General features: G+C 35.5%; 3 protein-coding genes and 1 pseudogene across 3 annotated transcripts; all 4 read right to left on the bottom strand.

The window, feature by feature from the left end:
- Window positions 1–810: 810 nt before the first annotated feature.
- On the bottom strand, window positions 811–1578 carry LOC125028300 (annotated as a pseudogene).
- A 2757-nt stretch (window positions 1579–4335) lies between these two features.
- LOC125027804 (protein spaetzle 3-like) lies at window positions 4336–5076 on the bottom strand. The gene has a single exon (XM_047616937.1). The coding sequence runs from the start codon at window positions 5074–5076 to the stop codon at window positions 4336–4338; it is 741 nt and encodes a 246-aa protein (XP_047472893.1).
- A 3547-nt stretch (window positions 5077–8623) lies between these two features.
- LOC125028332 (neurotrophin 1-like) lies at window positions 8624–9379 on the bottom strand. The gene has a single exon (XM_047617812.1). The coding sequence runs from the start codon at window positions 9365–9367 to the stop codon at window positions 8624–8626; it is 744 nt and encodes a 247-aa protein (XP_047473768.1). The 5' UTR covers window positions 9368–9379.
- Window positions 9380–11829: 2450 nt separating this feature from the next.
- On the bottom strand, window positions 11830–12228 carry LOC125027803 (neurotrophin 1-like). Its single transcript, XM_047616936.1, has one exon. The coding sequence runs from the start codon at window positions 12226–12228 to the stop codon at window positions 11830–11832; it is 399 nt and encodes a 132-aa protein (XP_047472892.1).
- Window positions 12229–12263: the final 35 nt, after the last annotated feature.

Genomic DNA, 12263 nt, shown 5'->3' with positions numbered 1-12263 from the left:
TATACTATGTATATGAGTGAATGTGTGGATATATATATATATATATATATATATATATATATACATGTATGTATGTATGTACATTATATATATACAAACCATATATATGTGTATATATATACACAACTGTATATCGTTACCTATATTTATACGCATATACAGTTTCTCTCTTTATATGTATAGACAATTACACAAACATATATGTTTATACATATATTATATATAAACCTACACACACATATATCTATATATATGTATATGTACACATATATGTCTGAGTGTCTGTGTACATGTGTGTATATATATACATACAAATATATACATATCCATATATATACACATATGTGAGGCACTTAAATATACACTGTGCATATAAACTGTACATATATATGCATATCTATGTATATACATGAACATAGGCATATTTATATGTGTCCGTGTATATATATATGTCTTTGTTGTGTTATATTTATGTATGTATACATATATACATATAAACATTCAAGAAATATGACTTGGAAATATTCATGCAAGTTATCAAAAGGAAAGTATGTAAATTTCTAATAAGAAGAATAATCTTTATTTTTTCTGTTTTACAAAGGAGAGGGATTTAGATATTTGTATTTAATTCTCATCAATTCTGTAGATCTTATCCCAAACAGATAACTAGAAAACTGCTTTCTTCACGTACTTCACGAATTTCCATGCCCGGCAGGCCTTGTTCTCAGGGCTTTAAGAATTATAAATTATTGTTGAATTCTTGTTAAGTAGACCCCCTCCTAATGTGGCTTGAGATCAGGTGTTTGGTGACTAATGATCGATGGTATAGGCACCCAACAGACAAGCACAGCTGGCGGGAAGCTTGAATGTCTCGATGGCGAAGTGGAAGTACTGATCATAGGGGTCGTAGGCAAGGAAGCGGTGGTAGATGGACTTCTGCAGACACTTGGACTCGTAGCAGTCAGGCACCAGGGGACATGCATTGGCGGAAGTCAGACACTCTTCGATGCGTGTAGTCTGAGTGAAAGTAGGATAATGGGCATCGATATTGTTTACAACGACACGCCATTTCCCCTCGGTGTTCTGTGCACGAAGGGGCCTGACGTAAGCGACCTCTGATGGGCACAAGTAAGTTTCCTCATCCAAGGTATTTGGTCGGGCCACAGACAGTTCGGTGTTGAGGTCGGCTACGTCAGCATAGAGGGAGAGAAGCTTCTCGTGGTGATACTCGGCTGCGTGTTTTATCTCGTAGGTGGGATAATGGTCATCTTGGAGGCACCATAATTTGGTTGTGTTGGCAGCCCATTCTGGCACAGCAGGCTCATGTTCATGTTCATAGGAAGGCTGTGGGTGATAAGCGGGGGCAGGGTGGTAGGAAGGTTGTGGATGGTATGAGGGCTGCGTGTGGTAGGTAGGTTAATTGTGGTATGAAGGGCGTGCATGATGAGCGGAACTGTGATGGCTGACAGCAGGAGTACCGCCGAGACTGATGCTGACGTGTGAGTTCTGATCGGCTACAACTGCGACCGCCAAAGACAATGAAACCTGCAACATAGAATATGGTAAAAATGTGTGCATATTGATAAACCTAGTAACCGTAATATGTGGTATATCATGTGGGTACTAATTCGCACGGCCACAGTTACTCGAGTATGTATGTATATGCCACTGTAGACACATCTTAAATATATGGATAGCTAGGTAGACATTAAGATAGTTGTATATACATTCACGCACAGAGGAACATGGAAATATATATTTTCTGTGTATGTGAATATCTATTGTTACTGTTATTTGTGTGTGTACATATGTTTGTGTGTATATATATGTATATATGTATGCGTGTATATATGTATATACATTTACATATATGCAAGTAAATATATTTGTTTATATATGTAAATATATATAAATATACATATATTTGTGTATATATATATATTCTTATGTATATATACATATATATGCACACACGTATATTTATGCACATACGCATATATATATATTATATATATATATATATATATATATATATATATGCAGATGGATGAATAACTAATCAAATATACATACATATATATATCATTTGCACATATATGTATATATGTATGCTAGTACACTTTTTTTCTCAAGAGATTTTTCCCAAGACAGAAGATAACAGGAACTCACCAAGTATCGTAAAGCCATGCTTGCACTCTCATCTCTTGTCGCATTCGAACTGTAGCGACAATGATGAAGGACCTCCCTTATGTAGGGACCATTACCTCCCCTTAGATTTTTCCCAAGACAGAAGATAACAGGACCATTACCACCCCTAACGCCCCCCACCCCCAATAAAGTATTCTAAAGGTAAAAGTAATTCAGCCTTCATCAATGGGTCCCGTAAGTGCATGTCCGTGATTGCAGTTTTTTACAGTGTATATACCATCCCTAAGCCAAACATGTATATACAGGCACATATGGCCACGTTACATCATGAATGCATACACATAACTATATGAAAGTATACACACACATATATATGTGTGTGTTTATATATATACGTTTGTATATACGTATGTATACAAATACGCTGACACGTATATACATGTACATATGCATATAAATATAAATATAAATATATATACATATATATATATATATATATATATATATATGTGTGTGTGTGTGTGTGTGTACATATATATATATATATATATATATATATATATATATATATATACACACAAATATACATTTAATATTTATCTATAAATAGCTGACTGTAGATATATATCTATATATGTGATACATGTATACATTTGCATATATATTTGTGTCAATAATGTATATGGTATATATGTACTATACATATATGTAGACTATATATATACAAAATATATGTGTGTGTGGGCGTATGAGTCTATCATTATGTTTACTATTATTGGTATTACTAATGCTATGCCTTTATGTACTATACATATATGTAGACTATATATATACAAAATATATGTGTGTGTGGGCGTATGAGTCTATCATTATGTTTACTATTATTGGTATTACTAATGCTATGCCTTTATTTATTAGTACCAGTGCTTTTTATTGCAACTATTACCATTATCATTTCAACTATTATTTTTTGCTCTATATTCTGATTAACGAAGCGATTGTTCTATATTTTGGAAAATTTTGTGTTTTTAGTTAACACTTTTCTTATAACTGTCATTCTTATGGATATTATTACCTTCTTGCTCTGTTACATGAGTGATTTCATTTTCCCCATTATTTTTGCATCAGTGTATCTTTTTTCCACATTATTGCTATTATTCTATCATTATTACCATTATCATTATTGTTAACAATGTTATAATCATCATTATCAATATTGTTATTAGTAGTAGCTTTGTTATTACTATCACTGTTATTATGATTATTATGATGATGATAATGATAGTGAAAATTTAAATCATTATTTATTATAGTTGTTATTATAGTATCAAAATCATTATCATACGTAATATTATTATTACTATCTTTAGTCCCACTATCAGTTTGATACTGGCATTATCATGTTGTCTTTTTCATTTTTATTCTTTCTAACTTTTTTTCTTTATCATATTATTATCATTATTATAATCAATGTTAGTATTTTCGTCCTTATCTTTTCTATTATTCTTATCATTATAATTGTTATCATCGTCATTATTACTCGTGTCAGTTGTAGTATCAATATAATTCATATGCTTTTCCTGATATTATTTTTGGTATTATTATCACATTTATCACTGTTATGGTTATCATCAATGTCATCCTTAATGATATCATTACTATAATGATTTTACTCTTGTTTTACTATTATTTATCTTTCTTGCTTGAGTAATTATAATAATAAATAATATTACTATTATCACCTTCACTGGGCATTGATTTGGAATTAGCAAGGGCGACCATCTCACCTTTGCTATCGAAATGTTGCGAATGTTGACTTCAGTTCCTTTTAAATGGATAACTTTTATGCCAAGGAGTAGAGTAACAAATCATGTAATAAGTTCAACAACAATTTATTTGTTAGAAATATTACTGTGAATATTTTGCATCCATCTCTTACATGGGTGAAAGGAAGAGGAAATTGAATAGGGGAGAGATAGAGCAGCGGTGGGAGCGTCCCGGCGATTCCTGGCATGATTAGCGGTGGTACGTGAAGAAAGCAGTTCTCCAGTCACATGGGATGTTTTCCTCCGCTGTGAGGGGTTACAGTGGTTGTCTGTGGTTCCATGGTGACCATGTAGTATTAAGTGGTGTGTGAAGAGGTGACTCGTTGAGGATTTCTCGCATGAATGACGTTGTTGTGGCGTATTAAGCAGTAAGGTGACAGGAGCAGGCAGACGGCATCTTGTAGATGTCGACGAAGAGGCCCTTGTAGGGATCACATGGATCGTAGGAGAGGAGTCGGTGGTACACTGACTTTTGGGTGCAGTGGCTCTGGTAGCAAGGAGCAAGGGCGCGGCAAGCAGCCTCTGGGAACAGACAAGTTTCGAGGCGTGCAGTCTGGCTGTAGTAGTGAACGTCGTTGACAATGACGCGCCACTTGCCTTCCACGTTCTGGGCACGTTTGGGCATGGCATATACCACTTCGGAGGGACAGATGTAACCCTCAGGACCAGCCCAGTGGGTGGCATCGTAGGGAGAGTCCCCAGTGGAGGCCCCAGTGTAATAAGAGTAGTCGAAGGCATCCTCTTGGTCCTTGGTAAGCATGTCTACCAAGTCATCAGCAGACTGGTCGGCGACATCAGCGTACTTCTTGGCAAACAGGTGATCGGCAGTGATGGCAGCCTTGATCTCGTACTCGGGATACTCAGTGTCTTCTAAGCAGTAGGATAGAGTAGAGCTGTTAGCGCATGCGGGGGCAACAGTTGGGTCGCAATAGCCGTGCTCATAGGCATGCTGGTGGCCATAAGCAGGCGCATGATGACCGTAAGCAGATGCATGATGACCATAAGCGGGCTGTGGGTGATGGCCATATGCTGGTGGATGAACGGAGCCCAGAACGACTCCGGCACATGCCAGAACGACAGACTGGAAAGCAAAGATTAACATTAAAATAAAATAAACTTTTCGTAAAGTGTAACATTTTCAAACAGTACAGTAAAGATAACTGGCAGTACTGTTACAACCTACCAACGTAAGAGCCATGGTAACACGAGCAGATAGATACGAGAATCGCTTCTACTGTTGCCCATTAAGGATAAGGATAAGTTTATATACGCCCAGTATGCTTTGGCCACGCCCACACACACCGAAGAAGCGCGCCACCAAGGTTAGAAAAGTGTGAAAGTGCATCATTTCCTGACTGCCGCAATTATTTCCCTGACAACATAGACATGTGAACTAATTTCTACCTTGGGGTGCTCCTCCCCCTCCTCTATATTGGAAGGCGAGAACACATTCAGAGACAAAATCACATGCATGTGTATATACACATATATGTCTGTGTGTGTGGAATGTGTGGATGGGTGTGGATATGGATGTTTGCATGGATACGCATATGAATATATACACAATGCATGTACATGTGTGTATCTATTTCATGTTTATTGTGGATAGATATATAGATAGAAATTTATATGAGACATATACGTTATATATATAAATATATATGTGTTTACACAATATATATACACAAAAATATATCCATATTTATATAGAGAGAGCGATATTTGAAAAATATATGTAAGCATAGATAAACATCTATGCTTACACGCATACACGTTCGCACGGACTTTGGTATATGGATATATATATATATATATATATATATATATATATATATGTAAATATAAGTAATATATACACAGATAAACGAAGACATATAAACATATAAACAGTAACTATAAGTATATAATCCATCTCTATCTTTTTATCTATTCATCTACCTATTCATAATACATACATATACATATACAATTATATCTTGCTGAATATGTGAAAGAAACGCAGACTTCCAACTTCCATTTAACTTATAGGAGAGTTATTTTAGTATGAGAAGAATGACTGTAGAAGACAAGTATAAGAATGGAACGAAAGTGTAAGTGCAGTGTGTGTGTAGCGAGTATGGTACGAGAGGTTAAAGGTCGGTAAACGTGAAGTAAGTCGAGGGGAGGCGTGTGCGGGGATAGCAAGATAGTATAACCTTATATATTTTCAAGTCCTATTAGCGAAGACAAGTCCCTAATCAAGGTTAAGCAACTCATTCGGCATTTTACTGCTTATTAACATCAATAACTGATTTATATTTCTCATTCATTATCTTATTCATCGTTTCATTCACTGTTTTCCGTCCTCTTTCCCTTTGCATTTACAGGCAATGAAAAGATATGAAATATAACATAAAACGTTATATATATATATATATATATATATATATATATATATATATATACATATATATATATATATATATGTGTGTGTGTGTATATATATATATATATATATATATATATATAAGACTAATAATAAAACGTGTGAAATATTAACAGCAAAAAACGTAAAATATAAAACGCATCCCTGAAGATGAGAAAGTCACCGATCATAATATTCACTTTCAACGAATAAATATCTAACAAATATATCTCATAATCTATATGAACCATCCTCCGAAAACACTTGGCTTTTTAAGTTGTCAATGGAAACTCATTCCGGGGTTCTTCAGGGCTCAGTTTAACAAGGAATAAACTAATACAGAAATCCCCTGTGATTTTGCTGTAGCTTCCCAAGGCACCTAGGCAGGAGCTGGTTTTCTTGTGATAATTAAGAAATAAATAGAATGAATTTGTAGGAGTTAACGAGTGCCGGAATAAATGAAGAAACAGACCCAAGGTATCCGATACATTTGCCTTAATTAAGACGGTAGTTGAAGTGTCAACCAACCATGACAGCCGGTCAAATTAAGAAGCAAAACCCTAGACTTTGACCAGGCGGATGTTTACACAATTCGAGTATGGTGCGAGAGGTTTAAGGTCGGTAAGCGTGAAATAAGTCGAGGGAAGGCGTGTATGGGGAGAACTCTCCAACGCAAGAAAGTAGATCCTTTCAAGTCTTATTAGTGGAGGAAAATCTTTAGTCAAGGTTAAGCATCTCTCTTGGCTCTTTATTGTTTATTAACTTTAATAAACTATTGATATTGCTCATGCATTATCTTTATATTTACCGTTTCATTCACAGTCTTATCCACCGTGTATTTTTGTCCATGTTCTACATATAAGAAAGAAATATGAAATGTGGCATAAGACGTGTTTGTAAGACCAATAATAAAACACGTAAAACATCAACACATAAAATACGTAACATATAAAATGTATCCTCATTTTTTTTTTTTTTTTTTTTTTTTTTTGTCACCAACCACAACAGTCACTTTCACCGAATAAATATCTAACAAATATCTGGCAACCCATATTAACCACTCTCCTTAACCACTTCGCTGTTTAAATTGTCAAGGGAAAATCATCCCAGGGGTTCCCCAGAGCACAGCTTAACAAGACATAGATTAATAGAGAAATCCCCTGTGATTTTGTTATAGCTTCATCAGGGATAAAGAATTGTTTTTCTTGTGATAATTAAAATAAATCAATAGTATGGATTTGTAGGAATTATCGAGTGCCGAAGTGAATGAAGAAACAGCCGCTATATCGTCAAGTTCAAGGAGAAAAGGAACCGCCACAGGGCAAGCGGCGGTGGACACGGACCCTAGGTGTCCGATAGATTTATAATGGTCTTAAGACGGTAGTTTGGGTATCTACCAATCCTGACAGCTGCTAAAGTAAGAAGCAAACTCTTTGAATCAGCGGATGTTTACACAAGTCGAAAGTGCAGCGAAAGAGGTTTCTGTGCAAAGTGGGTGCGTGTAACAAAGCAAGGCGACCAAAGGGCATAGTGACCAGGACGTGGATGGCTGTAGAAAATGCATTGGGCAGAGAAGACTGCTTTTTGCTGCACAGAGGGAACAAGGGAGTGGAGGATAAAAGGACAAGATCCGTGCAATCCTAAACACACGGTCATAACCACACAATTATATAGACTTTGTCAGAAGTATGTGGGGCCTTTGGGAATGGTGGTTTGACTAACGTTATTATTCTGTCAGTTGGATAAAAGTAGGCCCCGTTTCAAGGGGCGTCGATCTGTATACATCATACATACATGAACACACACGTGAATATATAAATGTACATAAATACGCATAAATACACATATATGTATGTATGTATATTCATCTATCTATATATGTATGAGTAAATGAGAATGTCTCCCATTGTAATTATGAGACTATGAGAATGGATAATTCAGCTGTTGTTCGTAAACCATCAGATTTAAGGGATATTTGGAAACAAACACAAGAAAACTACATAAATCTTTAAAAACAAAAACTAATATTATAAGTTCCTTAATCAAAAATCAAGATGATGCCAAACTAAACAAATATTTGGTGTTACGTGCCTCGTTATTTCAAAGATATTGGGAGATTGAAATGTAAAATAAGTAAAATTATATTTATTTTCATGTTTCACAAAAGGAGGATTTCGATGTCATTTGCAATCTTTTATTATTGCAGTAGATATTATCACAGCAAAATGGATCAGGTGTTTAGTGATTAATGATCGATGGTATAGGCACTCAACAGACAAGCACAGCTGGCGGGAAGCTTGAATGTCTCGATGGCGAAGGGGAAGTACTGATCATAGGCGTCGTAGACAAGGAAACGGTGGTAGATGGACTTCTGCAGACACTTGGACTCGTAGCAGTCAGGCACCAGAGGACATGCGTCGGCGGAAGTCAGACACTCTTCGATGCGTGTAGTCTGAGTGAGAGTCTGATAATGGGCATCGATATTGTTTACAACGACACGCCATTTTCCCTCGGTGTTTTGTGCACGAAGGGGCCTGACGTAAGCGGTCTCTGATGGGCACAAGTAAGTTTCCTCATCCAGGCTGTTTGGTCGGTCCACAGACTGTTCGGTGTTGAGGTCGGCTACGTCAGCATAGAGGGAGAGAAGCTTCTTGTAGTGATACTCGGCTGCGTGTTTGATCTCGTAGGTGGGATAATGGTCATCTTGGAGACACCATGCTTTGGTTGTATTGGCAGCACATTCTGGCACAGCAGGCTCATGTTCATGCTCATATGAAGGCTGTGGGTGATAAGCGGGAGCAGGGTGGTAGGAAGGTTGAGGATGGTAAGCGGACTGTGTGTGGTAGGCAGGTTGATGGTGGTACGAAGTGCGTGCGTGGTGAGAGGAAGTGTGATGGCTGACAGCAGGAGCACCGCCGAGACTGATGCTGACGTGTGAGGTCTGGTCGGCCACAACTACGACCGCCAAAGACAACGAAACCTGCAACATGGAATATGGTAAAGTGTATGCATATTAGTGAACCTATTATCCGTTATAGGTGGTATTTCGTGTATTTAAACACACGTCCACATTTACACGCTAATATGTATGTGTATGTGTACGTGTAAACATACACATAATATAAAATATATGGATATCTAGATTGATGTTCAGATGCATGTCTTTATTCTATATTTACAAATATATTTGTATATGCATTCACGCACACAAGCTCATGGAAATATTTTTGGCTATATATCTAAATATATTTTACTTTTATTTGTGTGTGTACATATGTTTGTGTGTGTATATATATGTATGCATGTGTATATATGATATATGTTTATACGCATATGTATAATTTATTATATATGTAAATATATAATAAATGTATACATAAGATTTGTAAATAAACTCTTGTGTAAACATAATACACATATGTATACATGCAGATATAAATGTGTACAGATGAATAATTATTCAAATATGTATGCATATATATACATATCTTCACATATATGCATGTATATGTTCAGTATATTCTGTTTATACAGACGGTGAAGATAAACCACATCATCTTTAATAGATTCTTTCTTAGATAGATCGTATGGACTCACCAAGTATCGTAAAGCCATGCTTGCACTCTCAGCTCTCGTCGCGTTCGAACTGTAGCGATCATGATAAAGAACCTCCTTTATGTAGGGAACATTACCTCCCCTAACCCCCCCCCCCCCATACCTCCCCATAGTGTATTCGAAAGGCAAAAGTAATTCAACCTTCATTCATGGGTCCCGTGAGTGTATGTCTTTGTTCGCAGTTTGTTTTTACTGTATACTATGCATACATATATATATATATATATATATATATATATATATATGTACATATATATGTATGTGTATATATATGTACATATATATAAATATATAGGTACATATATGTATATATTTATTTAATCCAATATTTACTTATATATGGTTGTAATATATATATATATATATATATATATATATATATATATATATGTCTATCTATATAGATATATGCATTGCATTATATATATATTCACATATCTATATATATATGTATCATGTATATGTTGTGAATATATATATAATACATATATATATATATATATATATATATATATATATATATATATATATATAAATAAATATATATATATATATACCGTATATGCAATGTGTGTGGGCGTATGCATGTGTATCATGTTTACTGTTATTGTTTTTACTAATGGTATGGGTTCATTTATTACCATCAATGTTGTTTTTTTTTATGATTTTTTATTATTACTATCATTTCATCTATGGATATTAAACGGATTGTTGAATGTTTAGAGAAAAATGTTTGTTTTTCATTAACACTCATTCCTATAGGTATTATTTTTATTATTTCTATTATTTTTATTGTGTTACTGTCATGGTTGTACTATTACTATTGTTGTATCATTGTTATCGTTCTCACATAATTGCAATTATTCTATCATTAATGTTTTTATTATCATTATAGTTATCATAGTTTTTTATATATAATTATTGTTACTGACATCATTATTATTATTATCAATATTGTCCTTATTAGTATCTTTGCCGTTACTATTGCTGCTATTATTATCATCACTATTATTATTATTATTATTGTTGTTATATTTCAAATCATCGTTTTGTTATCCTTATCTTTATCAAAATCATTATAATAGTTAATGTTCTTACTATTATCAATATCATCGACATTTTTAATGCTGGCATTATCATTGTTGTTTTTATAGTTTTTTATTATTATTATTATTATTATTATTATTATTATTATAGTGTTATCATTGTTACAGTCATTTCTATTATAATTTTATGATTATCATTATCACCTTTGTTACTCGTATCAGTTGTAATGTCACAATAATTTATATAATTTCCCTTGATTTTATTGTCGCCATAATTCTATCTTCATCATTATCTTTAGCTTTTGGTAGCATTATCATCATCGTCACTGTTATGGTAATTATCAGTGTCATTATCAATGTTGTATGTCATCACCTTCACCGGGGAATCTGGGATTAGCATGGCAGATCGTCTCACCTCTGCCCTTCGAAATGTTACCAATACTGACTCTTTAGTTCTTTTTATATGGATATCTTTTGTGCCAAGGTGTAGTAAATCATAAAATAAGTTCAACAATTATTTATTTATTAAAAATCCTACTATGGATTCCTCTTATCGACTTTTAAATGGGTGAAGTGAAAAGGAAATTAAAAAAGAGAGAAAGAGAGCAGCGACAGGAGCGTCCCAGCTGTTCTTGGCATGATTTTTGGTCATATGTGAAGCAGTTCTCCAGCCACGTGGGGTGTTCTCCGCTTCAAGGGCTAACAGGTATTGTCGGTGGTTCCGTGGTGGCCATGAAGTGTTAGATGGTGTGTGAAGAGGTGATTCGTTGAGGAGCATTGCAGTGACGTGTTAGGCGGGAAGGTGGCAGGAGCAGGCAGATGGCATCTTGTAGATGTCGATGAAGAGGCCCTTGTATGGGTCACATGGGTCGTAGGAAAGAAGTCGGTGGTACACTGACTTCTGGGTACAGTGGCTCTGGTAGCAAGGAGCAAGGGCGCGGCAAGCAGCCTCTGGGAACAGACAAGTCTCCAAGCGGACAGTCTGGCTGTAATAGTGAACTTCGTTCACAATGACGCGCCACTTGCCGTCCACATTCTGAGCGCGTTTGGGCATGGCATATACCACTTCAGAGGGACAGATGTAACCCTCAGGACCAGACCAGTGGGCGGCATCGTAGGGAGAGTCCCCAGTGGAAGCCCCAGTGTAGTAAGAGTAGTCGAAGGCCTCCTCCTGGTCTTTGGAAAGCATGTCTTACCAAGGACCAGACTGGTCGGCGACATCAG

This window comes from Penaeus chinensis, chromosome 8 (genome assembly GCF_019202785.1).
Source record: "Penaeus chinensis breed Huanghai No. 1 chromosome 8, ASM1920278v2, whole genome shotgun sequence".
Taxonomy (NCBI): Eukaryota; Metazoa; Arthropoda; class Malacostraca; order Decapoda; family Penaeidae; genus Penaeus; species Penaeus chinensis.
This window is presented reverse-complemented; position numbering and strand designations above follow the sequence as displayed.